The following is a 26,281-nucleotide window of genomic DNA, read 5'->3' on the forward strand; positions in this document are numbered from 1 at the left end:
TAGTAGATAGTAAACATGAGATTATGTTATGACAAATGTGTGTTTAAAAATAGAAGCTACGGACACTACAAAAAATGGTCACTCTTCAACACGGCGGGTTTTTAACATACTCATAGAAGGTCATATGCCGACTATGAAACACACAACAATAGTTTGTGTGCATAATCACTACAGTAATTAAAGTATGATTTATAACATTTTAGTTAAAAATCAAATGACCTATGTAATACAATCTTAAAAAGGATAAAGAAATAACGCGGGTATATTCTCACATTTTCCACTACAACTTTTATATTAAATGGCTCTTTAGTGTTATACATACTAAATCACACACTTTAACTGTTTATTTTTTATTGTTTTAAGTATATTTTCTCCATTATAAAATATTGAATATTATTCTGCACCAGCAAACCCGCTAAAAGAGTGGCCTTTTATTTACCTTTCTCTGTTGATTTTCACAAACATTAATTATAATAATGAAATCTGCAAAGTGTTATACATATATGGATAAAGTTTTCATTTGAACTTTAAAATGTCATCTTCAGTGTAACTGTATTTTAAAAACATATTTCATTAATATGTCATAACAGAATACTCATTCTGATATGCTTTTTATTGTTAAAACACTCTTATGCTAGAATGACGTCACGTTAACGTGCGGTGACGTCAATGTTTTTGTTGCGACCAAGAAAGAGTGCTACTATATTTTATCTACTGTTTTAGACTAATGGCACATTAGAATCTAAATAATTTATGGCAAAAATGTGTTTTAACACTATTTATACACTCGGATGGTAATACGCCGTACAAATAATTTCACTCGGGCTGCGCCCGACGTATAACTGCCCGTCTTGCATAAATAGTATTAAAACACTCTTTTGCTATAAATTATTTCTTAATTGAAAATCCCTACTTGATCTTGTCTAAGCTGATATGTAAACCTAGTCTACGTGTTTTGAACAATATGGCATTTAATTTATAGAATTCAGTCAATATGGAACGATAAAAAGATTTAGTGACACATGAATTTAAGGTATTAGGTCACTAATAGTATTGTTTACAATGAACGCGACTAAAGGATTTTCTCGACCAATAAAAATGTTCCGTACGTCCCAGGATTCTAATATTCCAGTTCCGTATAATTCATTTTACCATTAATTTCAATAGAAGAAACATCAAACTATTGGTAAACAATTATAAAACACAAAATAAAAATGTCAATATCATTTTTTCTATGGTGCCTCAAGAAAACGGATTTAATGAGACAGAACTCATACTTCAACATTGAAAAAATAAGGTCGAATGATGTGTTTCTGTTTTGGATTTTGCTTACTCCATTTAAAAATAACCTTAGGGAAGATGTAAAACCTACCTAAATTTCTTCCACAATATATAATCTAAGAGTGAAAGCAAAATAGAGAACTTTCACCGCGTGTAACTCAATATTTTTAAAGATGTGTAACTCTACCCTATTGTTTAAGCAGTAAATTCACTTTGAACACCAAGAAATCGCTTATAAGATTCATCTTTTTCCATTTTTGTACAAAAAAAATCAATAATAAGTCTTGAAAGAAGTAAAAACCTACTAGTATAAAAAGAAAATAAGGAAAACAAAAATTGGTCCCAGTAGGGCTTGAACCTACGCACCCCTAAGAATTGCAGTAAAAGTAGGTTTATTGTAGGAATTGAATACTCTTCAAAAAGGAGGTTCTCTATTAGTGATCTAATACCTTAATAGTATATCTGTAAAGAAATGAAGCTATTTAATACCTTCTCTAAATCGTCCTGGACAATTTCCACACCAGTCTCTAGTCCAAAGTTGACAATTGACATGCCATGCACTTTCTCATTTTTAGAACTGCAAAGATACGAAATATCTACATGTTCATTTTTATATTTATTATATTTTTATAAGTGTATACCTTACTAAAATTATTATACATTTATAACCATGCCATTCATTAACTCGAATAATGACTTATTATGTCATAAGGTACAGTGCCAACATTGGAATGCTGAAATTCATTCCATCTGACAGAAATACGGACACTTTCCTTTGTATCCTTGTGAATATCCGCAATGGAATGAAGCATAATATGAAATGTTTCTGATACTAGATAAAATGAATATATCCTAATCTCACTAAGTTCTCAATTTTCCAATGCGTAGGGTTAATTGGAGATGATTTTAATCAGATAGGAATATTGTGAGCTATAAAAGGCGTGTATTGTACGGTACCAGGTACGGGATGGCATCGAATAAAATCCTGTATTCATTACCGAAATGGCCGGAACGGTAAAATACCTCAAGTAGAAAAAAGCTATAAAAACCCTTAAACGTTGTATAACTTTTAATTGATATTGAAATGGTAAGTTATATTTATAAATGATGTTGAAACGAAACAACTAAATAACTTGCAAATGCGTTGCTTTTGTAATAGTGTCTTTGGAGGGGTGAAGGTGTTAACGTTTATTGGTATGCTTCTCCAGTGCTGACCTTGTGAATTGTTACTTGTATCTATGATCGAATGTAGACTTTACTGACTGACGGATTTATCAACTTACGAATTCCATACCTTATGGAAAGCGTATATAATCTGTACTTGTATACAGTACTGTTTATTGTATAGATTTATATACTGTTATTAACTGACGGATTTTAACCGCTTATGGATTCCGTGACTTACGGAAAATGTAACCTTGCGGATCAACATGTGTCCGTTCTCACGGATGGAAAGCCGCCAACTGAAGACGAACGCTGTATTTCTAAACTTTACAGCATTAATTTCCGTAAATTGTAAACAGTCTTACCGAGTCCATCCAATGAACGCGACTAAAGGATTTTCTCGACCAATAAAAATGTTCCGTACGTCCCAGGATTCTAATATTCCAGTTCCGTATAAAACGTAGATCCGTTAGCCAGTTTAAACTAGGGAACTGTTGTAGATGTGTGTCCTTTACCATTAGAAAAGATAATTTCGGTACTTTGCTAGGATAATGGTATTCCAAAATACTCGTGTTACTTAAGAATGACTTTGGGTAAATCAGTTGTTTGTTTCGGCTGCACTTCAAGTTAAATTCAAGCTCCTCAGGTAATGGAAAACCAATTAGTTTGTTCTTAGATTTATACTTAGACTGCATGAGAGCAGCTCATATGATTTTAGTGAGACAGTAAACTCGTTCTCACCGGTTTCCGCGACAGAGTAAACACTTCCCTATAGAATATAAATATCGTGTCCAGCTTTTTATATAAGTACACTCAATGCTTTTCAGAGGAATGAATGAAATTGCAATCAGTTTTAGTTTGTCTCCATAACTGTAAACAGAAATAGTTTATTTATATTATTGTATTAGCGATAGGTTGGTCTCTGTTAGTGTACATTTGATAACAATATATATCCTTAACGGCAGTAAAACGGAAGTGTTGTTATTTCTTGTCTGTAAGGATCAAGGAATCTATTCATGTTTAAATATTACAGAAAAATTGAGAAATACTGAAGACATATAAGGCATATTTTTATTACATTTGTTTTACACTGCAGTGAAACATTTTCGGTACTTCCACTGCAGTTAGACATATTTTCACTGAACTATTTTAGTATTTTTGGGCAGTGACTTTGGTATTAATTGAAGAGGTAAATGTAGTGAAGTTAACTTTAAAGTTATATACACTCGTAGACATTTATAATCGGTCACCTATGATTTTCATATATTTCTCTAAGAATAGGCTGAAAATAGAAGAATAAAGTATACAAAAAAAGAATTCGACGTTTGTCACAACAATTTAGTCTACATGATCTTGAAAATGCCATTGACAAGTGGCTGAATATCGCACAAGGCATCATTCAGAGATATATCATTTTGATGCGTAGCCGTTTTCAAGCAGTTACTTATGCGAATTGCGGGCATACGAGATATTGATTGAAAGTGTGACTTTGGAAAGTGTGGGTGTTGTCGTTACCAAATCTCAAATGTTCTGATGAAATGAAACTACCCACATAGATGGTATATATTTTTGTTTTATTTTCAGGGTACTCCTAAAGAAATATATCAAAATTATAGGCGACCGATTATAAATGTCTATGAGTGCATATATATATAATTTTTAATTGTACCTAACACTAAATCGGATACATAGTTTGGAACTGGTAGCTCTAATTTTCCTGTTTGCCTGTCTCCTCCGTCTTCCAAAGTTACTTTCAATTTCAGGTTCTGCCTCCGCAGGAGGATCAAAAAAGTCATAATCTGGTTCATCAGGTTCATCTTCACATTGACCGCACACATCACAGTTCCTGTGTCCAAAAAAAAACAAGCGATTATGTTAATTTTACCTTAACAGTTAAACACTGCTTAATCTAGATGTGTATTGAAGCCTGTAGAAAAAAAAACTTCAAAACACTTTTCATTATAAATTCACTTTTGTTTCTATTCAATGAACGGAACTGTGTTTTACAGATGTAACCTGAATGACCAAATTATATCTTGACATAATTTTTTACTCAGTTTGTGTGATTCTAATATATTGTTAAATGTTCTTAAAGATATGATGCTTTTTTGTACTTAATTCCTTTGTGCCATTAAAGTGTCAGCATTTACAAAAAAGATACATATTGAAAACATTCAATGTCTTGGTGTCAATATTACCGTTCCTTTGCTAGATTAAAATCAATTGGAGCATCATTACTCTCGCCGACATCAATAGCAGAAATTTCAAAAGGACACTCTTCCTCTTCACTAGCTGGTCTGTTATACCGCAAGTCAATTGTCATGATACCACTTCCCCGGCCGCTAACTTTCACAGTCAACTCATTATTTCCTTTCTCTACAGGTAACTGTACATACAGAAAATGAGAAAAGACAATACCCTCTTAATACAGAAGTGGTAAATATACAATTTATATCGTTGTCAACTTATTTTAACAGACCAGGCAGGCATATATCTAAATTTAGTTATATCGAAATAGATTGTCTCTTTTTCGAAGAGAACGCAGTTATTGTCGAAAATGATAAATCTAAAACAAATAATTAACAAAATAGTGGTATAATACAAAATTTAATGTATTTGTCATCTATCTATCAAATTTCACATGCAGGTTACAAGAGCTGTGTACATTTTGTCACACGTATACAATTGACACTCGAATGATGAGACAAAGAGATACACAAATACTTTGTCAGTAATTTACAAAAGCTGTGTAGTCGTTTTAGTCACTTAAGCAAGAACAAATTAATGCCACTCATAGCAGGCAATGACATCTTTTATTCTGCGTTCATTAACAAAACATGACAACAAGTAAAAACTCCACAAGATACATGTACATTGTGCTGTTCCTAATCAATAATCAAAAGAAGAAAAATACACGATTAGTTTCGCCAAAAAGATAAAATTCCGCCTTCTGATATAGTGTCAAGTAGTAAGACCTTATCTTATAAAAACGAGCACAACCTGAAGATGCTCATACCTGTATGTTTTTGCTTGACATGAGGCAATGATGACTAGCGAAAGCATACATTTTTAAAGCTACATTATTCAAGAAAAGTAAACCTAAGCAGAGAAATATCAAATTTCAAAGCTAAAACGGACCCCCATTAAAATACAACACATTTTCTAAGTATAAGGGCAATACTTACGACAAATATGTATGAAAGTTACGGCTCTCGACAAAACGAGTTTACAAACCATTCTAGCTATAGAGGACATGAACAAACTTTTTACCATGAAATTCCAATTTTCCTAGTAACAAAATGGCCATACGTCTGACAAAATGCCAGCGAATGAACCAATGCACGAATACAATGATGATAAACAAGTGTGTAAAGTTTTTAAACTATTGTTTTATAGTATCAAAGTAAAGTTGACCTAAACAACAAGGCGATGGAAGCTCCCTGTAATTACTGTAGCATAGGGTTTTTTTTAAAGAGGAATGTGGTCAGCAAGAGTTGTGATTCTTTTACACTGCACTCCCTTGAATATGAAGTACGAAGGAAATACCTTACATAGTATTCGTGTTATGCCCGGACAATTTGCAACGTTTTCTAAAAAAAGGAAATGTTTCAAAAATGAGACCACCCAGAGTTATGGTTTCTTGTCAGTGCATTCCTTCTCACTGAGCTCTATCATTGTATAAAGTTACAACTTTTGTGTTTACGGGAGATAATTGAGTCTCAAAGGGCAGAATTTGCTTGTTTGTAGTTGAGCTCAGTTTCACTACAGAGAGGATTCAGTTTTATGACGTAAGCTAATTCCACAGGATTCTTGCAACAGATTATACTGCCTAACAGTACAGCTCAGAGCACCTGCATACCCCTTAGGAAAATATTATCTATTCAATTCGAAAAACTGTGGAATTGTTCATCCACCAATCAAAATGTACAGTTTAAATCAATTGTTAAATGACCTTCGACCCAGATATTTACAGGAAGTAAAGGTGAAATTAATACCGGCCTGCAGCCGGAAAAAAAACATACCCTTATTGTTTAAAGGGATATGCAGGTTAAATTGTGGACGGATATAAAAAAAATTCTTTAATCATATTTTTATCATATGTAACGATATGTCTAATATTTAATTGATATTATTATTATCATATTATTATACCAGATTTATATAGCGCCCTTTTTATGATCAATTTCACGTTCAAAGGCGCTTTACATAGTTCAAATGCAGCCACATAGGGCGCATAATTCATCCTCTACTAGTACAGACACAGAGCGATCTGACCAGAGGGACAGAGTGAGACAAAGCCCCCACGACAGAGAGATCAGAAATCAGATACAGGCTTGTCCGGCTAACTTAGCCTAGTTCGGTGCGAATAGACAGCCTGGTTCTTTAACGTGCCCCACTGCCCAGTGAATAGCACTGATACACGCAAGAATTGCCTGGGTTCCTGACCAGTACACCTCTAGTTGGGTGGGAAACACTGAAAAGCGTTTCTGAAAATTCCCGAGTAGCTGCCGGGGATCGAACCCACGACCTCAGGATTGGAAGGCCAGTATGTGTAATAAAAATAAACATTGAAATATTTGGCAATATGGGTGCTCAACTTTCATTACTTTTTTAACATGACCTATGTATGCAGGGTTAGGAAACTCCTGTTAATATCTATAAAATGTCAACTCCGCTATTTTTACAGTTTTGCTCACTTAAGCACGGACAATGTAAAACTACGTTTAGTGGACAAAATCATCAAAGTACTTTCAAACTTATTGTTGGGAATACTGACAGGGAACATTAGTTTAACAACTAGACAGACAGAAAGAGATAGTGTTTACTGTTAATTAACTGAGCAATGTTCTTGCAATAAGCATGCAATGGTGCATAATTGAACGTTAACAAATTCTGACAGAAAAACCATCTATTTATTATTTGTCTTTTAGGGACTGACACACTTCACAAAACTCCTGAATGTAATCTTCATTTAAAATAATATCAAATTCTGACAGAAACGCCTTATTAGCCTAGCATTATTATGAGTTATGGTCTAAATCTCATGTGACCGAAATATTTTGTAGCAATGTGTTTATAACTGTCTGAAGGAATGCTTTTGTAAGCATAATTAAGCCAAGTGGTCTAAATCTTTGACTGACTAACAAATCTCCACTCCTTGCTGAAGGTATAATTTTAAAAACTTTTGCAATTGAGTTTTTAAAGGTTTTGGATCATGAAAGCCATTCAATGTCATATTGTTACTGTCAGGCCGTGGCTAGGGTGTGTGGGTGTGGGTGTGGGTGGGGGCGGTGGGGGGGGGGGTGCAAGAAATATTCAATATTTCTAGTACCAAGTCTACTTTCAATTTTCTTGTATTGTTTCATGTCTGAAATGTTCTTCATTTATACTTCGATTATAAATCCTGCGTTCTTCAGATATATGGCTTTCTCAACCAGCAAATAGTTTGTATTACAGGTGAAGAGGAGTCAATATTGTAAATATAACCGTGTCCAGAGCGCCAATGGACGCAAAAATATTCTAGAAACTAGTTTTTAATCTTCATGTTGATCAATTAAATTTAATTCAATTAAAAAAGGCGTAATTTGCTATACTAGAAATGCCCTTAAGTGAAGAACAAAGTTTATATAAACAGTTAAATGTCTGTTACGTACATGGTGCAGAACGAACATATACATAAGAACTTACGTTTTTAACAATCTTTTGAACTAAAGCGTTCTCCTTATTAACATCAAACTGACTTCCAGCCCAGTCTTTTGCTAACAAAGTCACTGTGAGATCCACGTCAGGATCATATGTTGCTATGCTGTATCGTGACAGCGCTTGAAGACCGACTACTGTATCCTGAAGTATAAAACAGTAAACATAATTAGCAGGATTACGTTACTGTGCTGTATCGGGACAGCGCTTGAAGACCGACTACTGTATCCTGAAGTATAAAACAGTAAACACAATAAGCAGGACTACGTTACTGTGTGGTATCGTGGAAGAAGTGGAAGACCGACTTCTGTATCCTGAAGTTTTTGCAAGATAATTGTGTTCAGTCTTTTGCATGATCAGTTGCAGCGATATTTTGTTACAGGGCTTGAACACCGGCTGCTGTACTCTGAAGAATAAAACTAAAACAGTAAACACTTCAGCAAACTTAATTGCTATATTGTATCGTGAGAGGGCTTTAAGAACTACCATTGTAGTTTGAAATGCAAAAGTATATATACATTACGACTAGTGTCGTTGTGAGACACATTGCAGCATATTTTTTTATATATATTTCTGAACGTATACACAGACACATAGAATTTCATATCTGTAGTTTATTTTCTGTATGTATATTTTAATGTCGTTCTGAGACACATCGTGAGTATATTATTGTTTCTATTTTCGTCCGTAGTGCCGATTTGATTTACATGAGAGCATAATAGTTTTCTATTTCTTTATGTATATTCCGGTTGCCTGTGTCGCTTGAGTTTGTCCGACTGAATGTCAAGCAGTCTGTACAGCACTCTCGCGAAGCCTGCTGTTATGTATTGCGGACTTTCGAATATAATAGATGGGGTGATATTTTAGGCTTCTCTTCTTGTTTTATTGTATATACTTTCTAAATTATACTGGCTGCGTGAGTGACATTCTGAAGTAGTTTTGTGGGACATGTTTATGGTGTTTTCTTCACAATAATCTCATGAAAACCAAAGCTGTCTGGGAAGGACTAAATCATTGTTTATATAATCAATGGAAGGCAGTGTCCAAAAGCTTTCGAGGTGAATGAATTGGAAAAACACTTATTATTTATTTATAGTAAAAAAACGGCGGTGTAAGTTATGTAGTAGTTTTCGTCATAAATAATTAAAAAAAAAACTATCCAATAGAGACAAAATCAGTGTGTATGTAAACAATGACAGGCAGTGAAAATGCACTAATTTTGAAATGTTTTGCAAAAAATATTCTTCGTCTGGTGTATAGTAAGAATTCCTCAGATTTTCAGAATTTTAAAAATTGATTAGCAGCAAATTGAGCCACCGTCAGTGCATTGAGCGTCTTTTTTTTAAAAATTTATTTAACGTCACATCGACACAGTTAAATGTCATATGGCGACTTTCACAAAGTGCCCCTCCGGGGAAAATGCATCACTCGCATGCACAAGGGTAGTACCATAGACCTTTTCTAAGTTTGCTGGATGGCTGAATTCTACGCACCAAATAAGGCAAGTGATATGAAGTCAGTGACCTTAACCACTCGGTCAAGGAGGCCCTAGTGTCATTCTGAGACATATTAGCTAATGAAGGTATATCATTAAACTATTACTTTATGTACACGTCCTTCATTGTACTTTTCACTTCATCCATTGTGTCGATCTGGAACTCATGCGAGTATATTGTCCTTCTATTATCTTATATAGCTACCTGTGTTGTTCTGAACGACCCTCCTGCATCTCTTTGAGACGTTAGCCACCTAACGATAAACGCACTACTTTTGAAGTCACCGAATTCAATCATAGCAAGAAGTGCATATGATGTTGTTTCTACGGATTGAGCACTTGCAGGCTTGCCGCCAGCATTTCCCCAATAAATATCTCCTGCAAACATAAAGAAGTTATTTTGTTAACTTACAACGGTATCACATTTCTCACTTTTTTATATTAAAATGTTCTTGTAAGCATTGACGGAACAATAATAAAAACAAATGAATGAAGTATTGTCATGCAGAACAAAAACCCTACTGGAAGGCAACTTATTTTCGCCAAGTATTATTGATATCCCTTTATGAATTGTTGAGTTATAGACCGGACAAGAAAGAAGCCCTGTTGCCATTATGACGTAACTTAGTAAATGACGTCAAAAGTTATCGGATGCAAAAAAAATGGCGGTGTCCTTGTGTTTACATGCCTAGAAAAGAAACAGACGGTATGGATACTTTTGAGGTGAGTAGTATTATGAAAATCTAGAAGTTCAATTAAAAACAAAATAAAATAATCACAGCCTTGCACATATGTGATGGTTGCACTGGTTAAACTGTAAAATCCATAATCATTCAGTGCAGAAAATCCCGCCGAAAATCAATCAATCAATCATAGCTCCTCGATCATCATCGTGTCATTTTACATGTTTCGCAACAAATACAGCAAGAAAATCCTGGTCGCATACTGATATTATTTTAAAGGAGTTTTAGAACCATGAAAAAACGCCAGCCTGAGACTAGTGTTAGATCTACCAACATAGATTTACACGTTAGTGGTGGATTCTATATGAAAGAAATGTTGTTTTGAAAAAAAATACGGACCTGGAAGCAATGCACATGTCAAACTGTTCTTGATCACTTTTCTCATGGCTCATTGTCACAGAAGCAAACTTTTTTTTCAAAATGGCTTTTTTGTCATTTTTTCCTAAGAAAACATTATAATTGTAGTAAATTTAAGGGCATATGGCTCATGGACCCATACTGTATCCTAGGTACGTTACTGCCACCTGTGTTCAGTAATTACAACATAACGCCATGATAACGGTTACTTTATGTTTTATCTTTTAAAAATGAAAAAGAAAATACTATGTAAGCAGTAAATTCAAATACACCCATGACGACCGTGCTACCGTGGAGCCAGTGTGTCGCAGTGGAAGTGTGTTCGCCTTAAGATCGAAGTGTCCCGGGTTAAATCTCGGCTACCATTATGGTGTTAGTGTCCTTTTACAAGGCACTTAACTCCACATATTCCGCTCTCTCTCTCTCTCTCTCTCTCTCTCTCTCTCTCCCTCTCTTTGAGGTTGATTTCATCTGGAGTGATAAAACTTAGTTGTAAGAAATTGTTATGCAATCGAGAATAAATATATTATTATAAATTAACAACCTTTGCATATATTTATATAGCCTTCGATTAAAACAAGAATTAAGGTTTCCTGCATTTATACTTTCAGATGATATTGATATTTCTGTGGATGCTCGTGTGGAACAGTATCTGGCTACACCACTCATACTTACTGAACAAGAGAATGGGCATGATACATTTCCAGCTGGCGATCCCGATGATCAACAAAATGATCTTGAAATGATCCAGGGTAAAATGCGTAATGGATGTGACTGTAGCAAACATTGCTACAATAACTTTAGTGAGAGAAAAATGCTAGATTACGTGCTGAATTTGAGAGAAATGGAAAGGAATGAGAAGGAAATGTATATCATGGGAACAATTGGTAAAGTAACTGCTAGTGTAAGATGTAAAGACGGTGAAAGGAAACGAACCAGATGGGAGTTTGCTTATGAGGGAAAGAAGGTATGTCGAAATGCATTTCTGTTGATATTTGACATAGGGAAAAGAACTCTTGAGGGTCTACTAAAACATATGAATGAACAAGGTGTTGTACCTCGTGTTCATGGTTGGTGCACGCGTCTGCGTGCTGGGGGTTTCGTTTTGAGGAGGCTACGTTTTTGGTGCGTGGCATTCCCTGTTTGATATTTTTCTTTGTTTTTTAACAGGAAAATCCTCTAATTATGCTCTTCCCAAGGAAGTGATTAAAGACGCGGTACAGTTCCTTGTTAATTATGCAGCTGAGGAAGGACTTCCGCAACCGGCACCATTTTTGTGCCAACTACTTTTAAATCATGTTTAGCAGACCTGACAAGAAAATACATTATTGACATTTGATCTCAAAGTGTGACCTTGACCTTTGAGATAGGAATTTGATGTTGCGCATTACACATTTCTGATTATGGGGGAATATTAATGCCAAGTAAAATTGTAATTCTTTAATGTATTACAGAGTTCTCGATCGGACACGAAACAGACCCTGTTAATATCATGTTAACATTTGATTGCCAAGTATGATATTAAGGGGACGCATACTGCTACATTCACAGTTCATACAGAAATAAGGAAGGGGTGCATATTCAAGAAACCGATGTTGGGAAGATAAAAAACATATTCCTAAACTGATATAATACTGATGGACACCTGTAATATTCAGTACTTTGTGGATAAGGATGTGGTACTATGAATGTAATAGGAAAACAGAGGTCTTTGTGACACAAAATATTAAGCTTTTGTATAAGGAAAAAACATGTTTTTTACAATACCAGTGTTACAAATAATGTTGAAGGGATGAAATTTTCTTTCTAACACACTAGGTTTGCTTAAACATGTAAAATTTAACGCCACGTCATTTCAGCTCGGGATGGACGCCATATTTCTCATTGATAAAAAATGTAAACAAAAAAATCAGAGTGGGATTAGCATTACAAGGGCATAACATGACATTCTACACAATGAATACCTTAGAACAGATATCTAAGATGCTACACAGGTCAGGTGGGTTAAATGCATAACGTCGATCACTTGAAATTGATCTTGAAAAGGTGGTTAATTTTAGTTTATTTACATGGTTTTTAATTTTCCCACGACTTCTCGGCGATTCACTGCAAAATGTATTACTGCGCCAGACGAAAGGTAACTCTAATAAACAGCGGGAGACAACTTAGGTGTCAGCACGTGTATGATTTAAAAAAAAACATGTCGATGAGTATAATTTCTTATCAAATAACGAATCCTATTCAGAGATTCGTCTTTAATATCAGAAAATTATTAATTTCTATGGACATTTATCAAAAAATATTACTTACAATGGACTACTTTGCGCATCAAACTGGTTTCCGCTTCAGTTGTGAGGCACTTCCGTTATACTTTTTGACAATAATAACAAAACACAAAATGAATCAATAAGTCACTTATAAACCGACTGCTACTTAGATCAGTTTAAGTATAGTTGTTGTTACAACATTATACTTGTTCATTACGTTATGAGATAAAGTTTTTCTTGGACTGCATAATCCATTAATTACGTTTAGACGATATTGCATTTACAACTTCTCTGACCCCATTTTTACGTGAATGACAGCATTCTCGTGCAACTCGTGCAAACAGAGTTATGAAAAGTATGGTGGAGAATTCAAGGACAAATTATAAATGACATTAAAGTGAGGATAACTGTATCTCGTCCAGTTTTGATCATTGACATTCCTGCTGTGTATTAGTAAGTTTTGTGAACAAGATTAGAATGTTACTTTTGCACATATACACATTGATTGGACCTCTCAACCAAATTTCATACCTTATTTTAGGGATTTTTAAGACAATACATTTTCAAAAGTTTGTTCAATGTGTTTTGATATTAAAGTGCATTGTAGTTCATGAATAACAAGTTGAAAATTAGTAATGGAAACATTTCTAGGCCCTTATTGTAAGCCACTCGACTTCTGTAACGATAAATATTTAATGTATCAAGGGGAATATACTCTTTTTGTTTTGGAATGTGGCATTCCTTGACCACCATATCTTTTCTTATGCATTACTTTGTAAACAAACTTAATAATGTGTTTTAGCTTACATATGCAAAATGAAAAGCAAGAGAGTGAACTTATTTCACTTTTTTTCTTTAAATTAGAATCTGTAGGAGATTGATAAATGTTTGGACAAGGTAAAGCACTATTATTTTCGCACAAAAAATATTAATTGTTGACTTTGAATGTACACAATGAGTCTTATATAATTCAACAGTAACTTTCTTGTTTCAGTTTTTTCTCATTTTTATTTTAGTGAGCAATCCTTTGTGTACTTATAACAGTTGAAACAGTATCCATTTCATGTACCAAAACTTTGTACTTTTTTGCAGGTAAATTTTATCATACCCCACCCACTTTTTTCTAATTTCAAAGTATGAGTCCCCTTAACCTTTAAGCTAGTGGCATGAAAGTTGTAAATGACACATCGTCTTATTCTGGGGTACCTTTGTACCAAGTAAAATCAAAATCTCTTCATGGATGCTGAGTTACAAATCGGACACAGGAAAAGGGGTCTGTTGACCTTTGAACTCCAAGAGTGACATTGAACTTTGAGCTAGGTATTCAGGTTTTACGTGTGACGCGTCGTCTCATCATAGGCAACATTCGTGGCAAGTAATATTCAAATCCCTTAAGTTGAATTCATTTCTCTTTCATGGTGTACAGTCATATCAAATAGTCAAAGCAATATTCCTGGTGCAAAAATGGAGATGTCTTTATCATTATTCAGGACAGTTTCTTCTATTCCTATTCACAATGCTATATTAAATTCTCTTTAGTTGATTTAATGTCATTCTCTTCATTATAGAAATCGTGAAAAATCAAATACAATTATAAAGGGAGACAATTTTGTATAAAAAGCTGAAAGAGTTATTGGACTTATATTTCAACTTCCTCATAAGCCAACACGTATATATGAAATTCCAATAACACACCACATTTTGTTTCAAAGCTAAGTAAGGAACACAATTATCCTGCCAATAAGCAGCTTGAAAGTCCGAATTGGGAATAAATTTATCAAAATAAAAAAAGATGACACGAGGTGTGCATAATTGCATTATGATCCCACATTGCAAGATGCAAAAGATTTACTAAAGCTAAACTTTAAGACAATCCAGAATGACATAGTTATGGACCAGACATGAAATTGCGAAAGCAAAAACAACTTTCAGACAATCCAGAATGACAAATTTATGGACCAGACACGAAATTGTGGTCGGACGGACGGAATGACGGTTTTCAACCAGTAGGGGACTAATAATCTACCTGTGCACAGAAGCTCTTTCAAAGATATTGTAATAAACTGAGCATATCCATTAAGTATTCTAATTATACACTTTAACACGTGTTTATCTTGGAAGTGAAATTAGGCTATTTTATATTCCGATTTTACACTAGTGTCAGTTGAGAAGTCGTTTTTCTGTAATAGGTGAAGAAAGATGATGATTCAGCAGACAATTTAACATCTTACATTAATTTTTCCTATATTGAATGCATTAAACTCGTGGAATAAAATGATAAAGCCTTCAAAAGAGAACCATGAATTTTATTATTTATTCCACTCGTTAAATAAATTCACATGTATGAAACTTAATTTAACAATTAACAATAATGAGTACATTTCAATTTAATGTTAATTAAAACAGTGGGTCTAAAAATCTATTCATACAAATTAATCATAAACTGCTTATGACATGTAATGGCCAATGTTTTAAAGACGGATCCCATCATTTAGCACCCGATATAAGTAACAACTGGTTATTTTAACAAGAGCTCTCGGAGGACAGCAACGCACCACTATTCAACAACCTTGTCAATTGAATGAATATATAAGTCGTAAGAGGGGCATAATTTTGTAAAATTGCAAAACAGGGTTATGGAACCTATGCACTGCATGTCAGATCATGAAAATGATTGTGTGTGAAGATTCAGTCCATTCCCATAAGTGGCTACTGAGATACAAGCTTACAAACAAAAACTTAACCAAACACTGGCAAGTCGAAAAAGGGGCATACTTTTGTAAAAATGCAAAGGAGAGTTATAGAACCTGTGCACTGAAAGTTTCAATCCATTCTCATTAGTGGGTACTGATATACCAGCATACATATAAACCTTAACCAGAACCTTAACCAAAAAATTCTGAGTCGAAAATGGAGCATAATATTGTAAAAATGCAATATAGAGTTATGGAACCTGTGCCGTGTAAGTCAGTTTATCACAGTAAATAAGTGTGTGAAGTTTTATACCTTTTCCACAAGTGGTTACTGAGATACCACTTTACATACAAAAACCAAATCGGGACACAAACGCATTGGTGAGTCCAATAGCTCTACATATTCTTTGAATAGTCCAGCTAAAAACAAATCCTTAAAAGAATACGACAAATGTTACATTGGGAGTTTCGATATGTAAAATTACATCCGTTATGAGGAATTTGGAGTTAAGTTCATTTACATTTCATGTATATCATACAAGGGGTGTTACAAAACCTCTGTTGTAGGTTCGAGCCTCTCTGGGGGGCGTTGAATTCTTCATGTGTGGAAGCCATCCATCTGGCTTAATGAAGGTCGGTGGTTCTACCCAGGTGCCCATCCGTGATAAAATCAAAATATGGCCAATGATTGTGTTTGTGCAATGTTAAAACAAAGAAAACCAAAACAAACAAAACCTTTGTATGTTTTTCAAAGTACCAATGCAAAGAAGAAAACAAAATGTTTCAAAAGTAGGTAAAATACCAAGACGCTTCCGTAAAGATAATTGCACAAATATTCAGTGCATTTTTCACATGTTTTGTTATTTCAGATATGCATACTATGGACAAAAGTTATCTAAAACTTTAATCCTTAATATGGACGGACAGATTTGATAATAAACACTTACGCCCATCCTTGTTTTCCGTTCCGTGTAATAGCCTCTTGAATCTGTATTTTTCTCGACTGTCCGTCAAAGCCAAAGCGTATGTACTTATTGCTAGTAAGTAAGGGTTATTCTTTAACGTCTCTTCCGGTAAATCTTCCAAATACTTTCTTGCCTTTTCAATGGTGTTTTTCAAACCCTTTCACAAATTAAATAAAAGATCAACTGATTAACAAGAATGTGAAATATACGTTTACTTTAACACTTGACCAACTTTTTTAAGTTAGAAAATTATGCTTATATTTCTCCGATTTAAAGAATAAATTCTTAATATATTAATAAATATCCTCTTTATTCGGGTAGATCTTTAACATTTAAACCCATAAACCGTCACATGCTTGTGTTTCCTTTCGAATTGTGTTCTTGCCTTGACAAGTCAGCAACAATTTCCCCTTTCATCTATTCAGTTTAATGTTAGATAATGATCTTAAGCAAAAGTGACTTGGTATTATCAGTTGGCAATTATTAATCTTTAGCGTTCTTGCCTTTGCGACCTGTGCAGACCAAGAATACACGTCATGGTCTGCACTCTAAGTTTAATTTAAACTAATTTGTTTTAGCTCGATTATGATGAAAGCTTCAAGCTTATTGGAACCACTCTCGAGTCCGCTTCCTGGAAAAACCAGTACTGGTGTTATATGAGAAGCCATGGTCATGGTCATCGCCCAAGTGGGACTCGAACCCACGAACCCTGGATTGAGCGGCCGATACCTTATTCACCTGCACTGTTCGCTCTTCAGTCAGTAAATTTTCAATGAACACCCCTTCAAATAATAAATGGTATTGCCCAAATTGAATGATGGACCAGTCCATTTTTAGGAATTAAGCAGGGTAAAAATTAACTAGAAAACAGCCATAAGACTAGAGGGAAAGTTTAAACAGAACTCCCAACACATTTTGCCATTGAAACGGTACCCTGCTGCGTTCTTCCTTCGTGTATTTTTGTTATTTCCTTTTATTCGTTGGAGCAGATATTTATTAAATATGCACCAACCAAAAATGTTTACATCTTATATACTGGTGAATGTTTAGTACTTGTACTCAGTCAGTGTGCAGGTGATAATGTGAGTTGGTGATAACATGAGAATCCCTTCTAAAAATGATCATTCAGTATTTGACATGCTTCTTTTAAATAAATCACTTACATCCGATTTTATACCGCATTCCTGTAACGTGATAAGTACAAAGGCGGTGAGTGACGGATCCCTTTCATTGATTTGTCCCTAAAGAAAACAAAAAATAGTAGTTTATTTATTCTATTTCAATAGGCTAAAAACTCACGAGGACATAAACAGGTAAGTTTATGACGAACAGTGAAATTAGCATGCATACATAAATATTTGTGTGTGTATATATATATATATATATATATAGAGAGAGAGAGAGAGAGAGAGAGAGAAGAAGAGAGAAAAGAGAATTTATACGAACTAAATCCCCACCACAATATACCACACCATTTACGGCAAAGCGCCTAGCAGTACAAACGGACACGCACATGCCACAGCAAGTCCACTTACCCAATAAGATTTGATTCAATGCTGCTTTATATATGAGCCCGAATTGTACTACACGTTCATATTGGTTCAACATCTGCATAATTATTTATACCCAAATCTCGGTTTTCATGTCTCACAAATCAGTAGTGACATTTGAGTCTTTTTAAATGATTGGGACCAGAGAAGCTACATTCTCTCTCTCTCTCTCTCTCTCTCTCTCTGAAAATTAACTGGATCTCGAGGATACACTGAACATACAGTGATAGTTTGCATTATTAAGGGATATAATTAAATTCAAAACAGTTACACTTTCCCGTACGCAAGATCCGCTAGGATACAAGTTCGCATTAAAATTATTATATAGTAGAGAGAATTTATACGAAACAAAATCACCACCACAATATACCAGACCAATTACGGCAAAACGTCTAGCAGTAAAAAAGAACACTCACATCCCACAGCAAGTCCACTAACAAACATGCACACGCCACAGCAAGTCCACTAACCCAATAAGATTAGCTTCGATGCTGCTTTATATATGAGTTTCAAGAGTACTACAGATTCGTACTGGTTCAACATTTGCATATATATATACACTCAAAATTCTGTTTTCATGTCTCATAAATCAGTAGTGACATTTGACTCTTTTTAACTGATTGGGATCAGAGAAGTTATGTTTTCTCTCTCTCTCTGAAAGATAATTGGATCTCGAGGATACATTGAAAATATATAGATAGTTTGCATTAAGGGATATAATTAAATTCAAAACAGTTAACTTTCTCAGACGTGAGATCCGCTATGATACAAGTTCTGAACTGATAAAAAATATTTCAGTCTTATGGATTAAGATATATTCCGGTCTTGAGTTGATCCTTAACAAAACGAAATAGAAGGAAAAACAGACTGCATAATCGTAATTCTGTTTCAAGAAATAACTACTATGAAATATAAATACGTATTTCAAAAACAACAGCATTTGTTTTGGAAGGAATATTTTTACACATTTTGATAATAAATCGGACTTCTTAAAACATTTACACATTTGTTAACTTTTTCTATAATTTGTCAGTCTGAATCATAGTATACTTGTTACTCCGATAAAATATCGTTGCGTTGACAATGATACAGGTACAACACTAAGGACATAATTTTCCCATGGCACAAGTCATGAAATCTAAGATCCGATAGTTCTGAGAGAGAAGACATTTTCAGCTGAATGTAGAAGAAATTAATATGGTTAAAAGAAGACAACTCAAGTTTGCAACGCGTTTCGTATTAAAATACTTTTTGAGGCAAACATACAATCAGAAGAAGAAATTGAAATAGGTACAAAAAAAGACAGATACTTTGGTGCCTGTGACACTGACCTTTGTACATGACACAATCTCTAGCAATGGTAAATATTTATGCCAAGTATTTAGATACATGTACATACCAATGCATAAAAAGATACAGACAAGACAAAAACACACAGTGATTTTAAACTAATAGCTAGGGATTTGGTCTTGCACATGATTTATCAATAAAATCTGTTAAAAGATCCTTGGAAGCATAGTAATAGTAGCAGACTCTGTTTGATTGAGCCTGTTCATGAAAGGCAATGAAAGGTGCAACATCTTTCACAACCCCTAGCACCAGCTAAAGCGGACCTCTATTACACATCTTTTCAATGTACTCCATTATCCCAAATGACTATAAAATAAAACAACACTGAATCTAAGTTCGAGGAGACTTTTTACAACCGCTTCACAGCACTGAAAGATTGCTGTTGTGTAGTTAATGAAATATAATACAAGATCCTTTGGAACCATAGAATGCAGCCAAGCACAATAATTACAGACTCGGTTTGATCGAGTCTTTTCATAGGAGGTATTGTAATGTGCAAAACATCTTACGCCCCTTAGCACCGGCTTAGGGGGAATTCTATAACACATCTATTGAACTGAATAAACTAATTTTAGGGAACATTTGCAAGTAATTTTAAAATCCCTTGATGAATTGCAGAGTTTAGACCGGACAAAAAATGAACAAAGTAAACATTTGACCACTAAGTGTGACCTTGACCTTGGAGCTAGGGTATCGGTCGTGCGCATGACAAAACAACTCATTATGGGGAACATTTGTGCAAAGTAATTTAGAATCCCTTGAGTAATGGCAGAGTTATGAACCTGACCCTAAAGAGACCCTGTTAATCTTTGACCTCTATGTGTGACCTTGACCTTGGAGCTTTTGGTCCGGGTCTTTCGCATGACACGTTGTCTTATTATGGGGAACATTTGTGCCAAATAATTTCAAAATCCCTTCATAAATAAGTCCTTAACCTTGGAGCTAGGGGTCTAGTTCTTGCGCATGACATGTCGTCTCATTATGGAGAACATTTATGCCAAGTTATTTTAAAATCCCTTTATGGATGGCAGAGTTATGGACCGGGTACAAAGTATGACGGACGGACGAAAGAACGAACGTAAGAATGCAGCCTATTTCTATGCCCTTATTTTTTCTTCGGAAATGGCGGAGGACAATTAAAAGATCTACCCTTACTTATTATCTTTTGCTAGTTATTTTACAGATACAAAAAACCTTAATATTACAACGTTAGTGATACTGACGACGAATCAAAGGCTTCCGATAACAGGAAACTATCCAATTAAAACCAACTGTCCTTTTAAAATATCTGATTTTGGGAATGGCTTTCTCTTATAAATTACAGCATTTACCTTGTATGGGCTAAAAACTATGGGAATGTACAGTTATATAAAAATGAAAGTTTTAGCAGGTAAAAATGTTTACACACCCATAGAGATATAATACTTGAATAAAAACGTTGCACACGGATATATCAGACTACTGCTGCAAATATCTTAGTAACCGAATAATTAGGAAAAGAAACATTAAGTGAAACAGTTAACGAAGGTTTCGTCAACTCAAAAAGCGACTCAAGCTATAGTGTGTATTCTTACAATCATTCCTCGATCCATAACCGGCATATGATCAACAAATGAGCCATCGTCATTCACGTGGTTTTTCAGCCAGTCTATTGTTAATTTTATATCCTTTTGTTCGTCAACTGCATCGTCCACAACCTTCTTCGCCTGGCAAAATATTTTTGCAACAAATGCCGTCAGCCTGTAATATCGTCGGAATAAATAATAGATTCTAAATAAAATAAACTATATTTACTATACCTCACTTTTGTCTATAATTACAAAGTCCAGTTACCCGAGAAAGAGATATTTTGACTACCAAAAACATTTTCAACCTTTTTGACACGTGACCAAGCGAAAGTGACTGTCAGGTCATGTGACGGCGCTGATATTTTGAATGTCATATAAGGGCAAATAATTTAAATCTTTAGCCAAAACATGAAATGACTGCTTCCCTTGTACACATAAAGTGACGTCACTATTCAATATTTTGTCTACCTTGTTGAGCTTGATCATGAGGATGATTGAATTTAATGAATTAAAAAAAAAAAATTTAAACTTTTTATGTACTTAATTGTGTTCGGTATAATGAAATAAATATCATATGTCAGTGTGTGCGACATTGATACTGTTAACCCTCGGGTGACATTCTGCCCTCGGGTTGACTATATCAATGTCACACACGCTGCCATATATATATTGTATAGAAATAAAAGTCCCGTGTAGAAAAGCTGCCATGGGATATTTTTCCATGTACACAAACTTAACTGATTAGATGCTCACCAGGTACTTGACTGCCGGTGTTGCCAGGCGGCATAAGATCCATCCGGATGTCGGTACTGAGACACCTCATGGTTCACACCTAAAACGTTACAATTTGTATTATTATAAATAATGAAATAATCCAACAAATAAAATATGGCATCAAAACATGCAAGTATTAAGTCTCCCACGTAATATGTATCGATGAAATGTCATCATCTCACATGATTGAACTCTAAAAAGTACTGAAAAGGTGATTATATTTGTAAATCTTGTTATCTCTATCAGTTCGGATCAAATAAATTCTCTACCATAAAACATATCAGCTTTTATGCTTTTTGCAACAAAGTTGATAAAACATACCATCCCTAATATACTGGTTTCCCTTAACTTCTATTTCAGCTGCCACCTGATCTGTTTCCTTTAAGTAATACATGGCATATACTGTTGGAGCAAGTCGAACCATTGCCTGTTCCCCGCAACCATCCGGTTTTTGAAATAGAGATTCAACACCCTCTATTATTGTATTCACAACGTTGTCCATTATGTTAGCTGTTATAAAATTTAATAGAACACAATTAAGAAATAAATTGTTTTAACAGTTAGTGGCACGGTCCAAATTGATAGATAGACAAGTTCATTATAGGAATTTTGCAGGGTAAGGGTTAAAATATCTTTTTATCCAGTGAAAAGTCATTGAGTCGCGTTGATTCGGTTTGGTCTCTACCGTCAGAGCTATAATTCAATGTTCTTTTTGATATCTTTGCGTCCAATTTAAAAAGAACTGTTCGAACGAAGCCATTGTATTCATGTTGTTTGGTGAAAGACGCAAGATGGCACCGCGTGTAATCTCGTGAAAGGGCCGTCCTTGACATCATTACACCAATATTGTTTATACGAAAATACACGTTTTTTATCTTTCCATTTCAAATTGACTTACACAACTATAAGAAATACACCGAAAGCGTTTTACAAAATCATCACTCGGACTTTATTTTCTTGTCCTGTGGGATCGTAAAGTCAATTCAGTGTTATACTTAAGTTCCGATTTTACCGTACTGGGGGACGTTATGGATCACGAACCCTGTCTGCTCTTATTTTGTCTCGTTGCGAGCTAAGCTTCCAAAGCGGTTTCTTATAGATTTATTCAAACAATTAAAGTTAACCATTACATTGTAAGTTCGTCGTCAAACATAGCCACTTAAAATTAATGGTAGATAGATATGAAGTTACCAAAGTGACAGTCATAAAACCATACTCTGACAATATTTATTCTCCCAAGACGTTTGGGACAAGTGTGTTCAAACTTTATATTATTTGTTTGTACTGCTAATGGCGATAAACTTATGTCAAATCTTCGGTGTATATATAAATATATATGTAATATATTTTTTTAACTAAACCAAATTTGCTGTTGACGCAAAGTCTGTATTTCTTTAAAGGAAGTTCTTACTTTGAATATACGCCGTAGCTGCACCGGTTTGCGGAATACTGTTTTCTGGAAGCGTGAGGTCTATTTTGTACACCCTTTCGTGACTTCCTCGAACTGCAGGAATATAATTATGTAGGAAAATTAGATTAAATATATTTCATTTGTAAAATATACCTTTTGTTCAAAGAATAAGGGCCGTTGCATTATATTTACGTCTTTCGTTTTTATGGAAAATGCTTTCACGTATGCATTTCATAAGTAATACGAATATTAAATATATATCACAACGGTACTGCTCAATTACACATCCACTTATTTGCAAAATGTGTCACATTTAATTATATTATGCAAAACATTTATCACTTCATTTTACCATACAAAAGAGCATAGGCTAATTTGTGAACATTTCAAATAAAAATAAGACATTCAAAGTTCAGCTAAACTTAAATTTAGGTAGCTTCAAGCAGTAAGTATAAGAATTTCTTCTCTGTGTTATTGTCTAAAAGCACAAACTATTTGTGCAAGTGATATGGTTGAATTAAATGAAGGGCTTTAGTTTGTGGTTATTATAAGACAATTAGAATCGTATGTAGTGCCCTCAGTGGCAATTCTGATTTACTGCTCTATCTTAAACATGTTAAATTCACATTTACTTTACTTTTTAATTCAGATACGTACCATCGCTTTTTACTCGATCATCATTTCTGCAGTCATCTTTTTGGTGCTTGGGGTCTAAACAAACATTTATAGCAATCTCTTCTTCCACACCTTCATTCTGTACAAACAACAAATAAGTGTCGCCAGATCTATACTGTTTATTAAGATACAGAGTTTCATAATCCGAAGTGGCACAGATATTCATACAGTAAAAAATTATCTAGATACCGTATGCAAAAAATATCTAAATTTTCTGACCAGTTTCATTCATTTTGTTCACTGAATTTGAAGAGCAGCTTGCAGCTGAATTATCTTTCAACTGAAACTGAATGGCTTTGCAAAGCTCGTTCAATTATCTTATTTTAGATAAAGGAGTGACGTATCTGTTCAGAATATATATTATATATATATAATTATATAACTTTTGACGGCTCAAACTACAATTCGCTCTAAACTATTCATTTTGTTTCGATACGAGCAGAGGCACGAGAAAAGTTTTAAGCCAGTGTCAATCTGACTAAGTATTCGATCTCCATAAATGTAAGATCTGATGGCGGCCCATTTAAATTCATCTTCCTGTATAATCGGAACTTGCAATTTTACTTTCCACCAGTTTATCTTTAGTTGAACCAATCAGACGACTTGTTTTAACACGCGTATTGCATAACCTTTAAAATGGCGTCGACAAATTTCGTTGGAAAAGAAATCGATAGTGTTAACCAGTGCCAAGAATTATTTTATATACGTGGACTCCGCAATATATATCTTCTTTATGCTTTATCATTATATTGTGCTTCGTAAAAAAACACAAGGGCGCAGCTGTGATGTTGCCGAACCCATGAAACTCACATATTATAATTTTTAAACTTCTACTTTTACTTTCAAAATTTTGAAAGCAGGTCTCTGAATGGCTAGCGGAAATGTCGCCTGAACGTGACCCTCTATCGGTAGCCTTAAGATCCTATGCATAGCGTTAATAAGTGTTGAAGGGAAGGACAGTCTCTAATGTTGTCAGAACTAGTTGTCCGACCCTTTTGCCTTTTGATTATGTATGTTTGAACTGTTATTGTAATTACTTCATATTAAAGAGCAATAAAATATGATTAAACCAGGAGATGATTTTAATCAGTTTGTAAATAGTGTATAATCCCATCAACAGACGTTTTTTATAAGAGTCGGCAAAACATGCATTATCATACGCTATCAGTTTTGAAAACGATTTACAATGTTTTTATCTGATAAATTTTGAAGTTATGCTTACCACGACGTATAATTTCTTTTCAATTACGTCAACTTCCGGAATGCCAAAGTCTGTAACCATGGCGCTTACTTTCACGGGAAACTTTCCATGTCTGAGTGGTATCATGGGAAAACTCACAGTTTTGGCGCTGTTGGGTGGCAATTCGATCCTTATTCTAGGGGATTCTTCTCCTGCGTCTTTGTTATAACAAAGATGTTCTACACCGTGCAAGTATATATTAGCCTACAACAAAAGATTAAATGCATCCACAGAAGGTAGAACTTAAGTCATACGGGTTAGAAGCTTTAAAACTACGTGAAAAAACTATCCATTACCCGATTTGCTGATGTTTTCAGGTTATGCAAGTTTTTAAATATCCATTACGAAATTATACATGATGATCGAAATCTATCCAAAAGTGCTTCAAAACACACTAATGGAAAAAGGATATATATTCATTTACTAAGTGGTGGAGAACAGGTCCCAGTGTATCCCAATACAGACACAATGCGACAAAAAGCGAGCAAAATAACGGCCGAATTTGACATCTTGTAATTATTGAAATTTTATAACAAAGCCTAATAGCTCCAGTGGCTTTTCTATTACTTTATGTGATATTGTATGAATGTTTTTTTCTAGAAAGAACATTAAAATCTACCGGTTTGTTGCTATCACCAGGAAGTCCGTAGGAAAATATAGTTGCTTTCACGTCAAAATGTTCCAGACGGACAGCCTTATAGGGAAGATCAAGCTGTACGAAAAAATCTCTGTAAGTTTTTACATCAATAGCATCAGCTATACACAGGCCCTTGTCTTGAGTTATGCCTGAAATTACAGATGAATAATCTACATTTTTCATCTCATAACATAGCAGCCTTTATATTAACTCCATCAGCTAACCACATGCCTATGTTTAAGGTGATACCAGGAATTACAAATGTATCTTTTATATATCATTTCAGAACATAGACGCCTTTACATCAATGGCATCACCTAAACACATGTCTTCGTCTGAGGCGATACCTGGAATTGCAGATACATCCTAATACAATGTTATAACCACTGGCACCAGACCAGAAAGAAAATG

General features: G+C 34.5%; 1 protein-coding gene across 2 annotated transcripts in view; it reads right to left on the minus strand.

The window, feature by feature from the left end:
- Positions 1-26,281, minus strand: part of LOC128555488 (cobra venom factor-like) — a 96,075-nt gene that overhangs the window by 16,331 nt on the left and 53,463 nt on the right. For both annotated transcript variants that reach the window (XM_053537848.1, XM_053537847.1), the window contains exons 21-34: positions 25,853-26,019; positions 25,216-25,437; positions 23,976-24,072; positions 23,319-23,411; positions 22,229-22,417; positions 21,887-21,965; positions 21,140-21,305; positions 17,829-17,906; positions 16,648-16,822; positions 9,846-10,018; positions 8,134-8,289; positions 4,644-4,831; positions 4,115-4,291; positions 1,771-1,858 (exon numbers count right to left, since the gene is read on the minus strand). In XM_053537848.1, the coding sequence (XP_053393823.1) occupies positions 1,771-1,858; positions 4,115-4,291; positions 4,644-4,831; positions 8,134-8,289; positions 9,846-10,018; positions 16,648-16,822; positions 17,829-17,906; positions 21,140-21,305; positions 21,887-21,965; positions 22,229-22,417; positions 23,319-23,411; positions 23,976-24,072; positions 25,216-25,437; positions 25,853-26,019 (2,048 nt within the window). The remainder of the gene's footprint in view (positions 1-1,770; positions 1,859-4,114; positions 4,292-4,643; positions 4,832-8,133; positions 8,290-9,845; positions 10,019-16,647; positions 16,823-17,828; positions 17,907-21,139; positions 21,306-21,886; positions 21,966-22,228; positions 22,418-23,318; positions 23,412-23,975; positions 24,073-25,215; positions 25,438-25,852; positions 26,020-26,281) is intronic.

Source organism: Mercenaria mercenaria, chromosome 3 (genome assembly GCF_021730395.1).
Source record: "Mercenaria mercenaria strain notata chromosome 3, MADL_Memer_1, whole genome shotgun sequence".
In the NCBI taxonomy this organism is placed as follows: domain Eukaryota; kingdom Metazoa; phylum Mollusca; class Bivalvia; order Venerida; family Veneridae; genus Mercenaria; species Mercenaria mercenaria.